This window comes from Bos grunniens, chromosome 7 (genome assembly GCF_055505025.1).
Source record: "Bos grunniens cultivar Pamir isolate PY7600 chromosome 7, Bosgru_T2T1.0, whole genome shotgun sequence".
NCBI classification, from domain to species: Eukaryota; Metazoa; Chordata; class Mammalia; order Artiodactyla; family Bovidae; genus Bos; species Bos grunniens.
In genome coordinates this window covers 59,713,010-59,731,996 of record NC_141171.1, presented here as the reverse complement: position 1 = coordinate 59,731,996, position 18,987 = coordinate 59,713,010, and the positions used below count along the sequence as shown (strand labels likewise).

Below are 18,987 nucleotides of genomic sequence, written 5' to 3'. Positions count from 1 at the left end.
CTCACATCCATATATGACCACTGGAAAAACCATAGCCTTGACTAAACGGACCTTTGTTGGCAAAGAAATGTCTCTGCTTTTCAATATATTATCTAGGTTGGTCATAACTTTCCTGCCAAGGAGTAAGCGTCTTTTAATTTCATGGCTGCAATCACCATCTGCAGTGATTTTGGAGCCCACAAAGATGAAGTCTGACACTGTTTCCACTGTTTCCCCATCTATTTCCCGTGAAGTGATGGGACCAGATGCCATGATCTTCGTTTTCTGAATGTTGAGCTTTAAGCCAACTTTTTCACTCTCCACTTTCACTTTCATCAAGAGGCTTTTTAGTTCCTCTTCACTTTCTGCCATAAGGGTGGTGTCATCTGCATATCTGAGGTTATTGATATTTCTCCTGGCAATCTTGATTCCAGCTTGTGCTTCTTCCAGCCCAACATTTCTCATGATGTACTCTGCATATAAGTTAAATAAGCACATAGCAAATATTATGAAAAAGTTAGCTGTTACTATTTGATTGTTCAGAGGCTCTTCTTTTCCCTTTTTTCTCAGCAGTGTTTGAAGTTTCAAGGACTGAATTCTTAGCATGTGGTTTTTCTGAAGTTCACTTTCAAAGCATCTTAAAATTTTCCAAGTTACATAAGGAAATACTGTGAAAGGATGTTGTAAGTAGGTGTATGCTTAGTGAATTGCACTATCAAAACCAAACACAAGGTGGTAGATTAGGCGTGTGCACATGCGGGGACACACACATACACAAAAGGAGAAAAGAAAAAGTTTCATGGGTAGCTTTTATAAACATAAGGCCTGCTACTGCTGCTAAGTCGCTTCAGTCGTGTCTGACTCTGTGCGACCCCATGGACTGCAGCCTACCAGGATTCTCCATCCCTGGGATTCTCCAGGCAAGAACACTGGAGTGGGTTGCCATTTCCTTCTCCAATGCATGAAAGTGGAAAGTGAAAGTGAAGTCGCTCAGTCAAGTCTGACTCTTAGCGACCCCATGGACTGCAACCTACCAGGCTCCTCCATCCATGGGATTTTCCGGGCAACAGAACTGGAGTGGGGTGCCATTGCCTTCTCCCAACATGAGGCCTAAGTGAGCATAAATAAATAAGGCCGTTTATTTCATTTTTAATTTGGACCATACTGTTCAAGGTTACATCTCAAGAAAGTGAATAGATTTAGAAACTTCAGAAGCTCAAAAAGTTTAAGTAATAAAGTCTTACTGTGTTTTCCCTGTCAACTGCATTGAGTGCTGATCTTTTAGCCAGCTCTCTAGAGATGTGAGAGTAAAGAAGATATTTTTTATAACAAGAGATGTTTGAAATGCCAAGAACTATTTACCGTGAGCCAGCATTTACTAAAAGGCTGTGTGGGGCCTGAGAATATTGTTAGACTGTTAGGGCTGCAGAGATGACTATGTAGCAGTTTCTGCTCCTAAGCAATCTGGGAGACATCTACAAAGAACACTTAAGTGAAGTTTGGGAACCCCTGGCCCAGTGGAATGTCAGGATACCCGAGCAGTACAGAGAACAGAGTCCAGGCTCTGTGCAGCTGTGCTTGAAATAGTAATTACAAACACCCAGTTCAGCTCACTTTTCCTTCCCCCACAAGCTTGTGTCACTACTTCTTTTTCTTTTTTTTAAATTTTATTTTATTTTTAAACTTTACATAATTGTATTAGTTTTGCCAAATATCAAAATGCATCCGCCACAGGTATACATGTGTTCCCCATCCTGAACCCTCCTCCCTCCTCCCTCCCCATACCATCCCTCTGGGTCGTCCCAGTGCACTAGCCCCAAGCAGCCAGTATCCTGCATCGAACCTGGACTGGCTTCTCGTTTCATACATGATATTTTACATGTTTCAATGCCATTCTCCCAAATCTTCCCACCCACTCCCTCTCCCATAGAGTCCAAACTACTTCTTAATTAGGTCTCTCTGTCTCATCATCCTGGCTCTAGTATCTCACTTGCAAATTCTTAATGTTTTGTTTTTTCATTGTTTAATCTCAATGTCTCTCTACCAGTCATTTTAAATACATCATTATGTTTAATCCCTATGAATTCTGTGAGGTAAGTGTTGTTTACCCCATCTTACAGGTAACGTAACTCAGGTTCAGAGAGGTTAAGTATTTTGCTAAAGTTCACACAGCTAGCAAATAAAGAGAATCACTGTGAAATTTTAGCTATCTTACTTCAAAATCCATATTCCTCCTGTGCAGTCTTGTAATTTTTCCTCCAAATAACAATCTGATTAATTTTCTTAAAGCACACAAGGAATGTGTCAATGGCTCATTTTTTCTTAAACTTTAAACCTTAAAGCATACATTTATTTCTTGTTGATCGGAATTCCAAGGCCCAGTATGCCTTGGTTGCAGTCTAGCATTTCAGTCTCCTTTTGCTGCATATAGGACACACGGGAATCAGTTTCCCCTCACATACTCTATGACTCTCCTGACCTTGACTAAATGAGCAAGTTGCCCCCCGATTAGTAGAAGGTGAATTAACCTCATTCAGCTGTCACAAGGAAAGAAATGAAAAGTGCTGAAGGACTGGGCCCACCCAAATGAGCCTCATACTGGGATGGAAACTGATGGTCCTTACATTCCAAAAGTAACAGGTAGAAAGCAGGTGTAGTTTTCGAACGCTGGTTGTATTTTGAATCTGACATGGTTCATTAATTCATTCAACAAATATTTTCTGAGTGCTTGCTCTCAGGGGAGGCACTGGACTAGTCGCAAAGAAACAAACAATGATAAGTGGATATATTTCTTCCTGCAGTTTGGTCAAGGGAGTCAGGCAAACATCCAGATGAATCAATTTCTCAAACATAAACAGATAGGGGGGTGGGTATACAGTTAAGCTTAGTTGATGAAGGAATTAATGAAAGGATAATTGTACTCAATTTTTGCTTTTAAGTACTTCAGTTATAACAAAATTCTTTCCAAATGTTACAGCTCTATTCGGTTAAACATAAATGTGGCAAATGACAACTTCTCAAAGCGCCAAATAATACAGACTTAATAAAATTTTTATTCTCTTAAAATTATAAATTTAAATCAATAGTTAAAGATTTCAAATTGGAATCACACAATTCATCCATCATATTCTTTACTGTTATATTTTCTTAAAATATCTATATTTTAAATTATAATTATTTGTAGACTATTTCTTAACCCAAACTACAATATAGATGTGATTTATTCCTCATTTCTATGCTTAAATTTAATATTTTTGTGGTTATAATTACTTAAAAATTTCAACTCCCCATATTGGCAGATTGTAGTTGCATATTGATGGGGAGTAGCTAAGCCCCATGATTTCCCTTCTTCCCACCCCAACCCTTTTCCTTTTGGCTCTCAAGCTATGAGGACACATGACTAGGGTGGTAACAGCATTAAATCATCATGTAGATGGAATCTGTATGGGAGATGACAAAACCAGCATTCTGTGCAATTCATAGACTAGCAGAGGTCAGAGGTGGACAGTAAGACTCCTTGCGTTACTTAAGTCAGGGGATACTGCTGATCTTGAATTAAGACCATGGGTCCTCTTAATTGCATGAATCCACCCATTTCTTGTTTGACTTAGGCTCAGTTCAGTTCAGTCCCTCAGTTGTGTCCGACTCTTTGCGACCCCATGAATCGCAGCACGCCAGGCCTCCCTGTCCATCACCAACTCCCGGAGTTCACTGAGACTCACATCCATCGAGTCAGTGATGCCATCCAGCCATCTCATCCTCTGTCGTCCCCTTCTCCTCCTGCCCCCAATCCCTCCCAGCATCAGAGTCTTTTCCAATGAGTCAACTCTTCACATGAGGTGGCCAAAGTACTGGAGTTTCCGCTTTAGCATCATTCCTTCCAAAGAAATCCCAGGGCTGATCTCCTTCAGAATGGACTGGTTGGATTTCCTTGAAGTCCAAGGGACTCTCAAGAGTCTTCTCCAACACCACAGTTCAAAAGCATCAATTCTTCGGCGCTCAGCCTTCTTCACAGTCCAGCTCTCACATCCATACATGACCACAGGAAAAACCATAGCCTTGACTAGACGGACCTTTGTTGGCAAAGTAATGTCTCTGCTTTTGAATATGGTATCTAGGTTGGTCATAACTTTCCTTCCAAGGAGTAAGCATCTTTTAATTTCATGGTTGCAGTCACCATCTGCAGTGATTTTGGAGCCCAGAAAAATAAGTTTCAGTTAGATTTCATCACTTTTACCAAAAATATTCCTGATAGTATTTCCTACGCTGTGTTACCCATTAACCTCCTCTATTATCCTCAGTTCAGTTCAGTTGCTCAGTTGTGTGTGACTCTTTGTGACCCCATGAACCGCAGCACGCCAGGCCTCCCTGTCCATCACCAACTCCTGGAGTTCACCCAAACCCATGTCCATCGAGTCGGTGATGCCATACAACCAATTCATCCTCAGTTGCCCCCTTCTCCTCCTGCCCTCAACCTTTCCCAACATCAGGGTCTTTTCAAATGAGTCAACTCTTCGCATGAGGTGGCCAAAGTACTGGAGTTTCAGCTTCAACGTCAGTCCTTCCAATGAACACCCAGGACTGATCTCCTTTAGGAGGGACTGGTTGGATCTCCTCGAAGTCCAAGGGACTCTCAAGACTCTTCTCCAACACCACAGTTCAAAAGCATCAATTCTTTGGTGCTCAGCTTTCTTTATACTCCAACTCTCACATCCATACATGATCACTGGAAAAACCATAACCTTGATTATTATCCTAAACCTTCAGAAAACATGTTACTCTGAGTAGCCTTGAACATGCTTGAGGAATGAAGCACCAAAGTGCTGCACCAAAGTGGTGGATAATATTAAAAGGTCAAATGAGGGGCTGATGTCAAGAAGTCTGCAAAATTAGGGATATGGAGCAAGAAGTAACCGTGAGAACAGAAGTGCCCTGGGGTTCTTTGAAGTTGAGAGGCCACCAGACTGCCCATGGTTGTGGGCCAGCACATCAAATGATTTTGTATGGGTATGAAAGTGTATTTTCCAGAAGGTTTAGCTCTCTGGGTGATATTTCCTTGCCTTCTACTAAGATAGTAAAGTGTTTCAGGTCCTGGCAGTACCATAACTTATGATACAGATAAGTGTGGTAAAGGCAGGAAAATAGCAGGGAATTGAAATTTGGGCAGGCCTGAGGACAACCTCAGATTCAGAGGAGGGAAAAGTGGAATCCCAAAAGGGTAGTATCAACATGTAATTGTAAAGAAGTATAAAGAAGTACACTTCTTTACAGAAGTAATTTTACAGAAGTAATTACTTTTTTCATTTTCCTGGCAATAGTGCCTTAATGTGGAGAAGGCGATGGCACCCCACTCCAGTACTCTTGCCTGGAAAATCCCATGGATGGAGGGGCCTGGTGGGCTGCAGTCCATGGGGTCGCGAAGAGTCGGACACGACTGAGCGACTTCACTTTGACTTTTCACTTTCATGCATTGGAGAAGGAAATGGCAACCCACTCCAGTGTTACCTGGAGAATCCCAGGGACGGGGTAGCCTGGTGGGCTGCCGTCTATGGGGTCGCATAAAGTCAGACATGACTGAAGCGACTTAGCAGCAGCAGCAGTGCCTTAATGTTCCTTTGGAGAACAGTTCTTTATCCTCATCTCGTCCATTCAGGAGGGCTGCTTCACCCCTGGCTCCTGCAGTGCCTTGTAATTTAGTCTATTTCAATAAAAGTTAAAGCACACTTGTGGCCCTAAAATCTGATTCAGCAATCTTATCCCAACTAATGTATAAGCTTCAAATGTTTTACTAGAAGTCTTAAGAAAGGAAAGTTCTCTTCTACTGAAATTGTAACTCTGGAGCTGCCAGGGTTTACCTCTGGGATGGGTGAAGTGGTCAAAGCCTGAGAATGAAGACAATGTCAAGGAAAACATGGATGGATCGAAAAAAGGAGACCCAAAAAAACACCTGGCAACAATTTTTGAGACTGGGTTGAGCCATGCCTGAATTCAGAGATCTCTCTGGATTTTTCAAGTACAAGTGCCATGGAAATCCTCCCCACCTCCCATACTTTGCTCCCACCTCCCCCCACCCCATTTTTTTTTTTTTTTAATTCAGTATCTGAGATGAGTTTTCTTTTGGGTGTTATTCTTCGAAAGAAGTTCAATATACTACATGTGTTTTCCCCACTAGAGGGTGTAGCTCACTCACTGCATAAGGAGCAAAACTGTAGATGCTTCAGTCAGATCTGTTGGGATGGTGCAGAGTCCCAGCCACAGAGTTCACATCGCTGATGGTGCCCTTAGAAGACCTGGGAGAACGGTCATATTGCCAAGTCCAAGCTCATACTGCTCACTGCATGACAGAACAATAAATCAAGAGATAAAGTGTTTGGACAAGGAATAACCACTTTATTTGGAAAGCCAGGAAATCATGAAGATGGTGGAGCTAGTGTATCCAGAATTAAAATTCAGGCTTCTTTTATATTAAAAGGGGAGGGAGTGTGATCAGTTATTGCAACCTTCTCGGTGCCAGAATCATTTGTGCTTCTAGCTGTCATGACGCTCTAGGTCATGACATTCCTGTAAACTTCTAACAAGCCAACTGTTACTCTCTACTCTGCAAATTTTTATTTCTATATGAATGAAAAATGTTCTACCTTTAAAGGTCAAACTTGAGGGGTAGAGCCTTGATAATGGGCTTATCATATGTTTCAGGTTTTTTCTTCTCTGTTACAGATAGATGATCAAGGCAAGGAAATGGAAGAGGACCCAGGTGCCACATGGAGACTTCATCTCAAGAACAGTGAGGCTTCCTTTGTGTTAAAAAAGTAAGGGCCAGAATGGCAAATGGATTTTGTCTTCCATGCCAAATCTGATGGACACAACATGTTTTGATTGCTATGTTGAGAAAGATTTTGAAACCATGTCCAACTCAGTGGAGTGTACTCTCATTGATTACCAATACCTGGGGTAGGCATGGGAAGAAGCAGCAGGGTTGGATGCAATAAATACTTTGCCTCTATGGGTGAGATGTTTCTCAGTAGGCATTTTGGGTTTGGCATTTTGGGTTTTTTGTTTGTTCATTGTTAAAGCAGATGTTTTTAAAATTTTTAAATTCTAGTTATTTATTGATGGCTGTGCTGGGTCTTGACTGCTTTCACCAGTAGTGGCAAGTGGTGGCTACTCTCTGGTTGCGGTCCACAGGCTTCTCTTGCAGTGGCTTCTCTTGTTGTGGAATATGGGGTCTAGGGCACACTGGTTCAGTAGTTGTGGTGCATGGGCTCCACTGCCCTGCAGAATGTGGAATCCTCCTGGAGCAGGGATTGAACCCACGTACTCTGCATTGGCAAGTGGATTCTTAACCACTGGACCATCAGGGAAGTCAACTCTTGGCATTTTGGATGGGTCACTTCTTTATTGTGTAGTGCATTGAAGAGTATTTATCCACTGAATAGCAATAGTACCACTCCAGTCACTGTGACAAACAAAAATAAAATCGCAACATATTTTTAAAAGCGTCTTATGAGAGCAGTCACTTGAAAATCATTATGTTTGGCTGAGAGTGACTTGACGTAGACTTACTTGAAGATTGCTCTAGAGCTTCTTATGTTTTTGAAGACTAACAGGAAAAAAGAATGAGGGTTTTTCTTATAAAACCTGAGAACCAATTTTCCACCAGTAGTGAATAAGAATCGACAATGGAGATGGGAATGAAGAGTGTCCAGTAAAGGGAAGAAAATGCTTATAAGGACAGGGAGTCAGCTATCAACTGGCAGCAGGTGATTAATATGGTTGAGGAAAGGATAGAGGGAGCTTCAGCTTTTGGGGAAGGGGTATCCTATTAAACATCAGGGTCATTGGGGTACTTTCATCCCACCTTAGGGTTCCATTGTCTCTAGGTGTTCTGTTAGGTCAGAGTGTTGTCTTTATATAACAGTTATCAGGGAGCTGCCCCCCTCTATACCTCTGAATCCACTGAATAATATCGGCCTCCTTAAATTATTTTTTGGAACAAGTTAGCATATAAGCCAATGAGTGAATAAATAGATGAATAAAATATTCCTTACCCCTTCGTTTAAGAGTTCAGTAGTACCTCTTTCATGTTTCTTATGCCCCTGAAGAGAAAGGCCAGAAAGAGGGTTTGAACAACAGGCATGGTATTGTTGCCACTTTCAAGTTTTGCATTTGCCCAAGACCACACATGAGCAGCACCTTAGTTGGACAGGTCGGATGTATTATTCATCTCTGTGAGAGAGAAAACAATGGAAGCCATAGGGTACCTCAGTAAAAGGATATTAGGAAGGATTTATTGTCCACATTTGGGGTTATTAGGTTGATTTGGGGAAATTTTAATGGCTTTGCCCTGGATTGGGTACCCTCAGGACATGGTAATTCTATGATTGACATCTTGAAAAGTCTTATTTAGAAGGAGGAAATAATAGGCTAAAGTTGTAATTGGTAAAGAAGCAACAGTCACTCATATTAACCTAAAATAGGGGATGTTTGCTAGTTTGCATGATGTTTGTTTTGCCTGAGTTCAGGCTTAATTATAGAGTAGTATTGTCTTCGTCTTGATTCATCACGGTTGCAGACCAACTTTGTTGGATGTTAATATTCTGCAAAGTTGTTTGCTAAACAGGAGAACATCAAGGCCACTTGTTTTTTATTTTTCATTTGGACCCATGAGTGCTATGGCAATGCCAAGGTTAGCTCCTGGATGTCATGGGTTGTTTTCCTCTTTTCACATTGTATTATATCTTTTATAATCTTGTTTTCTTGCTCCCTCCCTGGATTGTAAACTGCACAAGGAACAGACTTATTTTGATTACTATTAAGGACCCAAACGTAGCCAAGTCTGTCAGTTCATAAGTTCTTAAAGAATATTTACTGAATAAATGAATTGTCCAATTAGCCTATCAGACTGAGTTACTCAAAGGCAGAGGTCACTTCCTACTCAGCTCTGTACTTCTAGAAACAAACACAATTCTGGTGTGTCTCATTAAATATATCTTGAATTAAAGAGGAACTTTCCATAGCATAAGATTTATTGATTTTTTAATAAGAAAATATAATGAATTTTGCTTTTTGAAGGAAAGATGATGGTTGGTTCACTTATGACGAATAAAGAAAAGTCACTTCACAGTCAAGATTTTTTGAACTTCTGACATTTTCCAAAATGTTGAACTGAAAGAGTGAATTCCAAAGCTCTAAGAGAAATTGATATAAGTATTTAGTGACAATTCATATGAAATACAACCTTTATTTCTCCTCCTCTAGCTTTACTGTTTTGGGGATTTTAAGCGAAGACAAGTCTTGATTTGTAAACTCTTAACTTACAAATAACCTATAGCTACAAAGATTTGCCTCTCCTCTCAATACTCCCTTCACTCTGGAAACCACTGTACATTGTAATCATGGTGAATTATTAGGGCTTTTAACAGATGTATAAACTTGTATTTTAAGTAGGGAGAGGGAAAAACAGTGACTCCCTGAAGAACCATGGGAAAATCTTTTCAGTATTCTGAACCAGAATTATTTATTTGTAAAATGACCATAATTATGGGTACCTAACGAGAAAGGCTCTTTGAGGATCCTTGTGAAAGGGCTCTATGAACTACAAACAGGGAGGATTCTTATTGTGGGGGGCAAAGAGCATAATTGTCAAGAAAAAGATAAATACAGCAGTGCAGAAAACACAAGTGAAAATATTAGTCATCATTAGCAGAAATGTAATAACAACAGCAAGCCAATTACTACATTTTGCGATAAATTATAGTCAATGGACTTTTGTTATTGCATTTTTCATAAAAAAGTGGTCCATTTAAAAAAAGTAACAATAGCCTCATAGGAAACAAAAAAACATTGTTCATCTTCCGTAAATCCTTCCAATTTGACTTGAGCAAAGGAATTAACTTTGGAGTCTTTTCTTATTATGTATAAAAAGGGAATAATCTCATCCTTGCCTACCATCCAGTATTGGTATGGCTTTCATAGGTGCCCTGTTTAGGAAAATACTTTCTAAACTATAGCAGACTATTAGTTATATATCTGTGTGACATATAGTAATAGCCTGAGAATAATAGTATCTTATTCTTCCCCACTCTTTCCCTGCACCTAGCACAGTGTGTAGAACTTACTAAGCATTTATTAAAGATTCATGAAACAGGTAAGTGTGAAAGATTGTTTTTAAATATTCTAAAACTCTGGTCAAACATAAGATTCTAATCAAAGTAATTCAAAGTTAAGCTTGAGGGCTCTGGATGTTAGATTCCTGGAATTGTTTCTTGGCTTCTCCCCTAACAAGCTGTGATATTTTGAATGAGTCCCTAAATTCCTTCCATTTTTACTGATAGTCTAGAATAGGCAAATACATAAAGGTAGAAAGTAAAGTAGTGATTGCCAGATACTAAGGGGAATGGTAGAATGGATACAGGTTTATATTTGATGAAAACTATTCTGACCTTTAGATAGCTATGATGGTTTCATAACTCTGTGACTATACTAAAGACAATTGTATACTTTAACAAAGTAAATTTAATATTCACCCTGCTTTTAAACTAAAATCCTAAGGGTAAAGTCTTAGTGCTGAGAAGTTATTTTTCAATTCCCTGAAACCTTGAGATCCTAGGAAAGTGGATAGATAGTAAATTTGAAGAAAAGATGGAAGTGAAGAGCTATTAATAAATTTGAGAGAAGAGATAGCAATCATCTATACAGTTTCTCTTCCCTCTAAGGCGTCTCAGTGTGTTCCATGGAATTATTGTGATCAATACCTTGGAGGCCTGTAAGATGAGGGTTGAGATTGTCTGAAAGATATTGTTGTACTAGCCGAAGATGACTGTGATATAGTTTTTATGGTCTGAGTGAAGAAAAGAGTTGGGAAATGTAGAAGGAGAACAAGGGGTTGGTATGAAAGCATGTTGATGGTAAGATGACTGTTTTGGTCAAGACTGTCCTGTTTTAGCACTCAAAGTTTTCCATCCCAGGAAAACCATCAGTCTCAGGCAAACTGGGATGGTTGGTCCTCTAGTTAGAAACGACATAACAAGAACACTAATGGCCTACTGTACGACAGGCATTATGCTAGGCTCCCTTTATGCATTATGCCTTTTAATTCTCATGACCAGCCTCTCAGGTAATTACGGAGGTTAATTATCTGTCCTAGATCATAGTTTAAATAGAAGAGGTGAAATTCCAATTCAAGGCTATAAGGATTAGTCTTTACTCTTAACCACATGCTCAAGTCTGAAAGATTGAGCCAATACAACAAGTGATAAAACTTAAAAATACATAACCTGTAAAGGGTTAAGTTTAAAAATGCTTTTTATACCCATTATGTTCATTCTCCTCAAGAACTCATTCATTCAATAAGTATATACTTACAGTGCTTATGTGGTGCTAGACACTGTGCTAAGTATTATGAATAAATAAAAAAACCTGCCTTCTGACTTAATGGAACTTAAAATTAGGAAATAAATAGAAAATCTGGGTGTTATAAGAATTATAGACAGAGGCATATTAATATGGAAAATGTCAGAGATAAATCTATGTTAGGTAGGATGGTCAGGGAAGGCATCTGTAAGAAAGAAATACTTAAGCTGAAGCTTAAATCATGAGGGAGAACTAGTTCTATGAAAATCAAGGGGCAAACATTCTTATAGGAGAGGATAGTTTGTCCTAGGGTCTTGAAGCAGGAAAGAGCTTTGTACGTTTGAAAATATCAGGAAAGAAGGTCACTGTAGTCAAACGATATTTAGCAAGTGAAGCAGTAAATATCATAAATACAATCTCAGATTTTAAACAGGAGCTCAAGGTTTGGAGTAGTTACGAGATTTCTCAGTATCACTTAACCACAGGGGCGGGACTCAATCCAAGGTCCTCAGACTTGTTGATTTGTTATCTTGAAAAGAGTGATTTGTCTTACAACTATGGTTTTCAAACATTTTAGGAACAAAACCTTTTCCCCATAAAATCATATTGAAACCCAATGTTCAACGCTGATAAAGGAAAGGTTCTCTGCTAGAGTTGGAGGTGGGACTCAAAAATCTCAGTTAATCTCAGTTACCCCACACGCCTTGGGTTCAATAAGTACAACAGAAATTCCAGTAACATTGTTTTTAGTTTAGAGAATCACATCTTAAGGAGTTCACACACATTTTCCAAAATATGTAGAAGTGTTATCAGTTAGCTACACAATAGATTTTCAAAAGAGGGTTCTGTTTGGGGGTTGGTGTTTTCACTTACATTTTAGCAAAGCAGTACACGCAGGAGTTAGAATATGTAACATTATTAGAGGCACATATTGGGCTGACTCTTATGGAACATGTGTGTTTCTGTTGTACAGTCTTCTTTTGATAATAACTGCACGAAATGTCCTAAAACAAAACTCACAGGTCAAACTCTCTACCCAACAAGTTCTCTTAACGGCTTCTACTATAAGTACTTGGGTGTTTAACTTGGTGCACAGAGGAGATAATGATAAAATATGTCTTCTTTTAAAATTCAAACATGAAAACTTTCTTATCTTAAATTTAGCAGTCAGAGTCTGCAGTTTTTACTCTGAAAGGCAGTTGAGGCTTTGCAGCCCTGGTCCTTGACTGTCTGATATCTGTAACTTCTTGGAGAAGTAGATTATTTTGAGGAGTAGCAATAATGACTGTACCCACTCTCTGGGAATAACTGACTACAACCACTGTTCACGTGACTCCGGAGTTATTTTAGTTCATCCAAACCCACTGTCCATTAACTCTTATGCCTAGATTGGGACACCCTGAGTGGTCCCACTCTGGCACTGGCTATAGTTCAGTCTTTTGGAGATTTGGAAGCTGGAATAGTGAGGGAAGAAGTTACCAGGTTCAAATTTTACCAGTATCTCCCCCATTTTATTTTGATTTCTTCAATATTACCAGAGTTGGAGTATGCATAGAGGAACTTGAGTGACAGAACAATTTGTCTGCAGGCAACAGAGAGACTTGAAAAGTTCATGAGAATTCTGTAACGAGCAGATTAGGAATGAGCTGTCCCAATTCCCTACTCCATAGGTTCAGGTCACAGTCTATCCATACATCCAGTTTTTCCGGCTACTGCTCTGTGTACAAAACTTCCGTCGCTCCCATTACTTACAGTAATGTTTCCCAAATTTCAGTCATTTGGTTCATGACTCCTTCTGAATTCAGGTGCCATTTTTTTAAGTTTCCTTGAATTGGCTGCCTTTTTAAACTTGACTATTCACCTTAGATTTGTCCTAAGTATGAATATCCATGCTGTCTTGAATTTGAAGTTGTTATTATATTCTAACACATTAAAAAAGCTATAATTATTGTAATACATGATAGTCATTAGATATTAACTAAAATCATCACTAATACTCAAATCACTGTGGGAAACAATGTTTATGTCTTCTGGCTCTTCTTTTAATGATTAAGCCCATATAGTATGTTTGGGAAAAATTTACCAAAGAATTGATTCTTTATTGGGTTCCTGTCAGACTTTATTTTTTGGGGCTCCAAAATCACTGCAGATGGTGACTGCAGCCATGAAATTAAAAGACGCTTACTCCTTGGAAGGAAAGTTATGACCAACCTAGATAGCATATTCAAAAGCAGAGACATTACTTTGCCAACAAAGGTTCGTCTAGTCAAGGCTATGGTTTTTCCTGTGGTCATGTATGGATGTGAGAGCTGGACTGTGAAGAAGGCTGAGCGCCGAAGAATTGATGCTTTTGAACTGTGGTGTTGGAGAAGACTCTTGAGAGTCCCTTGGACTTCAAGGAAATCCAACCAGTCCATTCTGAAGGAGATCAGCCCTGGGATTTCTTTGGAAGGAATGATGCTAAAGCGGAAACTCCAGTACTTTGGCCACCTCATGTGAAGAGTTGACTCTTTGGAAAAGACTCTGATGCTGGGAGGGATTGGGGGCAGGAGGAGATGGGGACGACAGAGGAGGAGATGGGGACGACAGAGGATGAGATGGCTGGATGGCATCACTGACTCGATGGACGTGAGTCTGGGTGAACTCCAGGAGTTGGTGATGGACAGGGAGGCCTGGTGTGCTGCTATTCATGGGGTCGCAAAGAGTTGGACACGACTGAGCGACTGAACTGAACTGAACTGAAGAATGAAAGGGATTTCTGAAGTTGAATATAAGTATAAAAAAGAAGGATAATTTAATTAGAAGGAATTATAATACAAAGACACACTGAAATAGCAAGGACCCCCAAATAGTTAAAGTTAGCTAGAATCTAAAGTGAGAGAAGGGAAGTTCTCCTTTTAGGGATAAAGAGGCTAGGATAAGGAGGATATGCAAAAAGTTTACTCTAAGGGTAGTAGGAGCCTTTCTTTAAGGAAGGTGGCATCTTAATCAGATTTGCATTTTAGAAGGCCCATTCTTATGGTTGTGGAGATTAGTGCACAGATTGGCAAACTTCCTATTAAGATCGAGGTGGTAAATATTTTCCTATTTAAAAGCCATACTACATCTTCCTTGCTTTGTTGTTGAAAGCAGCTAGAGACAAGATGTAAACAAATGAGTATGCCTGTGTTCCAATAAAACTCTATTTTCTAAAACCCTTGGGTCTAACTAAGTGCAAGGAGATCATTAGACGGCTCTTGTAATAATATGAGCAAAAAGTGAGAAGGACTTGAATGAAAGAATCAGCAATGACTTTAGAAGGAAAAAGTGAAAGTCGCTCAGTTGTGTCTGACTCTTTGCAACCCATATACAGTCCATGGAACTTTGCAACTCTATATAGTCCATGAAATTCTCCAGGCCACAATACTGGAGTGGGTAGCCTTTCCCTTCTCCACGGGATCTTCCCAGCCCAGGGGTCGAATCCAGGTCTCCCACATCGTAGGCAGATTCTTTATCAGCTGAGCCACAAGGGAAGCCCAAGAATTGTGGAGTGGGTAGCCTATCCCTTCTCCAGAGGATCTTCCCGACCCAGGAGTCGAACCGTGGTCTCCTGCATTGAAAGCAGATTCTTTACCAACTGAGCTGTCAGGGAAGCACTTAGAAGGAAGAAAGATATTTAAAAAATTAAAATGAGGAGCTTTAATATCTAGTGGTCGATAAAAAGGTGAAGAAGCAGTAAGAGACAGGGATGAGCCCTGGTTTTCCTCAGCATTTATTTTGACAGAGATGTTTAGCTTGAACCACTGATCTGCAATTCTATAGATAAACAATGATCAAATATTAGCAGTTTCATATGGGTTAATATGGTTCAATCTAATGGAAATGCTACAAGCTTAAGATTGTAAAAATCATTCTTATGCAGGAAGTAGCAAACTTACCTTATCTCCGATGTTAGCAAAAATATCTGAAACAAAATATTCAGAAAAGGATCAAGAAATGTAATGTTGAGATGTAAACAGCTAATTCACCCATTAAGTAATCCCATGGAAATTCATAGCCATGAAACTCACAGAAAAATATGTGGCTTCTTCACGCAAGGTTTGTCTGGTCAGGCCTGATCCCTGAACACTGCTCCCTTCCTCTCCTCGTGCCTGAGACACAATGTGCCACTTGAGAACTCAGTCTTAGCCCATACCTAGCTCTAATGCTGACCTTAAGCAGGAGAGATTTGAATCTTGGACTCAGCATATCCTCCACTACTGGGCAGTTCACACATTGCTAGATCCATTTCAGAGTCTAATTCTTGATAGTCATCCTGGCTACCTGCTGACAGAACTCTTACATACCTGCCTCCATTTAAAAAAATCATTTCCTGTCCTTCTGAATATACTCTTTCCAAACTCTATCTGCTTCCAAGGAAACATCTTCCATTGTTTGGCCTCTGTGTCAGCAACTGCTTACCCAAACTTTTAATGGTTCCTATTACCTTCATCCTTCATGTCTACTTCACACCCTTGACTTCTTTCAGCTGCTGAGACGGAAGCTCCTCCTTGCCTCCCCCTCTATCTGAGCCATCCTGCCAGCAGATTCACTTTCCCATCATGGACTTCCCTTATTGGTGACATTGGTATCATTGGCTTGTGCTCTAAGAGTAAGCCACATCAGAAACTGACACGGCTTTGTGCAGAAGGCATTTGTGTGTGTGCACACAAAAAGTACAAGTTTGTGGAGGTTTCTGGCTGGTGTGCAAGTATTAGGAAGAAGAGGGAGGAGAGATGAAACTGATTATAAAGTCGAAGATCAATTACTTGTCAAACGTTGGTTATACTTCTTAGGATCATCCCTTAAAATATCTTGAGTCTAAACCTGTCTATGGGTGAATTCTTGGGATACTAAAAAATGGATTCAACCACCATTAATTATTTTAGTCAAGGTAGTGAATTTTTTAAATCCAAGAGAAATGCAAAATTTCAGAAATTCCTTCATCTAGAAAACGATTATCATTGGCTTGTTACTTCCCTTAGAAGATCAATTGTTTACTCCCTCCCTGAGGTTCTTTGATAAATCCTTACATGAGAAATAGCCAATAATCATGAGAGCCACAAAGAAAGTTTTCATCTTTTCCATAAAGAACAATGTAATTCATCCACGGGAGTTCCTTCTGTTGAAAGTTTCATTGCAAATCCTCAAAGCCTCAATTCTCTTGATGATTTGAGAGCAGTGGCCCCATTATGAGAACCTTAGATTCCCATTATGAAGTCACTTAGCAAATAACCCGTTTACATGTGACATCAAGGATAAAGTCATCAGGTTACTAAAGAACAAGACTTCCAGAGAAAATGTTTCTTCTAACAGTCTGTGGAGCTAAGGTTCTGACAGCATGACTTAACATTATTGTGATTATTAAATTATTCAGTTCCATAGAAGTATATTCTTTTTTTAACTAGCAAGAAGAAACAGATGTGAAAAAAAGATGAACTTGGAATGAGTAATTTGGGGAAACTTTTTAAAAATTTACATGTCTTCCTTCGACACTTGGTCCCCTCAACTCAAAGATTCTAATTCAGTAGGTATAGAGTGTGACTCAGACATATGATACACATACATTTGAATTGCATAGTAGAATCTGATTAGTCTCTTTGTGGAACCAATGGATTAGGAGACTATAATATTCTACTAAGGGTTGATTTTGGGGGAGCTTTCCTCTCTTACTTCCTAAAGGCAGTTGTCTGTTTTGTTAGAACAATCTCCTTTTTAAAAAAAAAAATTGAAATATGGTTGACTTGTACTATTTTGTTATTTTTAGGTATGCATCAAAGTTAATCAGTTTTATATATATATATATTTATATATATATATATTTCAGATTATTTTCCATTATAGGTTAATACAAAATATTGGATATGTTTCACTGTATTATACAGTAAATTCTCTTTGCTTATCTATTTTATGTATTCTAGTTTGTATCTGTTAATCCCATACTCCTAATTTATCCCTCTTCACCTCACTTTCCCTTTGGTAACCATAAATTTATTTTCTATGTCTGTGAATCTGTTTCTGTTTTGTAGATACATTCATTTGTATTTTTTTTTAGATTCCACATATAATTGATATCATATATGTCTTTCTGACTTCAGTTAGAAATATTTTTCTAACATATATATTATATTTTTCTAACTATATTCTCTAGGTCTAGGTCCTATATTCTCTAGATCCATCCTTGTTGCTACAAATGGCAATATTTTATTCTCTTTTATAACTGAGGAATATTCCATTGTGTATATATACACACACACACATGTGATACGTATATACACAGATGATTGGTTTAAGAAAGTGTGTGTATATGTGTGTGTGTGTGTGTGTGTGTGTGTGTGTGTATATGTTATTATTTGATGGGCACTTGAGTTCCATGTCTTGGCTATTTTACTGTAAGTGGTGCTGTTATTAGTATTGAGGTACATGTTTGTTTTTGAATTAATTACATATTTTCTGGTATATGCCCAAAAGTGGGTTTGCTGGATCATATGGTTGCTTTATTTTTAGTTTTTTAAGGAAATTCCCTAATGTTTTACCTAGAGGCTGTGCCAGTTTACATTCTCACTAATAATGTAGGAGGGTTCCATTTTCTCTGGCCTTCCTAGGTGGTGCAGTGGTAAAGAATTCACCTGCCAAGAAGGAGATGCAGAAGACGTGGGTTCCATTCCTGGGTCAGGAAGATCCCCTGGAGTGGGAAATGGCAATCTACTCTGATATTATTCCCTGGGAAATCCCATGAACAGAGGATCCTGGTGGGCTACAGTCCATGGGGTTGCAGAGAGTTGGACACAGCAGAACATGCGTGCACGTACACACACACACACACACACACACACGCGCGCGCGCGCGTGCACGCACACACACACACACATACACACACACATACATGCATTGTAAAATGATAATCTTGCTGGATAGAGTATACTAGGTTGCAGGTTTTTCCTTTCCGGATTTGGGATATATCATACCTCTCTCTTCTGGCCTATAAAGTTTATGTAGAGAGATAAACTGATAGCCTTATGGGGGTTCCCTTGCTATTGACTCTGTTTTTTCTCTTGCAGCATTTAAAATTCTGTCTTTAACTTTTGTTGTTTTTAATTATATCTTTGTGTGGGTCTGGTTTGGGACCCTCTATGCTTCTTGTACATGGATATCTGTTTCTTTTTAGATTTATGAAGTTTTCAGCTATAATTTCTTCAAATACATTTTCAATTCCTTTTTTATTTTCCTTCTGGGGCCCCTATTATGCATAGGTTAACACACTTTATATTACCCCATAGCTCTCATAGTTTGCTTCTTTTTTGTCTATATGCTGTTCTGATTGGATGATTTCCATTATTCTCTCTCCTAGATCACTTATTCATTCTTCTGCATTATTTAATCTGCTATTCATTGTATTTAGCTTGTGTTTAATCTTGGCAAATGAGTTATCCAATTTTGATTGATTCCTCTTCATAGTTTCTAGTTCTTTGTTACAGTGATAATCTTTCTTAATTCCTTTAGCATTTTTATTACCTCCATCTTGAACTCACTGTCTAGTAAACTGTGAGGTCTGCTTCATTCTTTGTTCTTTCAGGTGATTTCTCTTATACCCTTAATTGGGAATAGTTCCTCTGCTTTTTTATTTTATTTAGCTTT

At 39.0% G+C, this 18,987-nt stretch overlaps 2 protein-coding genes across 4 annotated transcripts in view; one reads left to right on the top strand and one right to left on the bottom strand.

The window, feature by feature from the left end:
• The window catches only part of LOC147369635 (sperm-associated acrosin inhibitor-like), a 159,160-nt gene that overhangs the window by 3,210 nt on the left and 136,963 nt on the right, over positions 1 to 18,987 (top strand). For all 3 annotated transcript variants that reach the window (XM_086412324.1, XM_086412319.1, XM_086412325.1), the window contains exon 2: positions 6,697 to 6,788. In XM_086412324.1, the coding sequence (XP_086268450.1) occupies positions 6,697 to 6,788 (92 nt within the window). The remainder of the gene's footprint in view (positions 1 to 6,696; positions 6,789 to 18,987) is intronic.
• LOC147369640 (ovomucoid-like) lies at positions 9,104 to 16,437 on the bottom strand. The gene is made up of 4 exons (XM_086412329.1): positions 16,383 to 16,437; positions 15,249 to 15,274; positions 12,205 to 12,335; positions 9,104 to 9,167 (listed from the first exon to the last, which is right to left on the bottom strand). Exons 1-4 carry the CDS (start codon positions 16,435 to 16,437, stop codon positions 9,104 to 9,106), a joined length of 276 nt encoding a protein of 91 aa, XP_086268455.1.

Excerpts from the sequence above, each read along its gene's own strand:
- LOC147369640 (XM_086412329.1), bottom strand. The coding sequence starts at position 16,437 with ATGGAAAAGATGAAAACTTTCTTTGTGGCTCTCATGATTATTGGCTAT. Across the intron at positions 12,336-15,248 it reads TTGCTAACATCGGAGATAAG|GACATTTCGTGCAGTTATTA; the intron begins GTAAGTTTGCTA and ends GTTTTGTTTTAG. Across the intron at positions 9,168-12,204 it reads GTGTACTGCTTTGCTAAAAT|AGCTTTGGAATTCACTCTTT; the intron begins GTAAGTGAAAAC and ends AATTTCTCTTAG.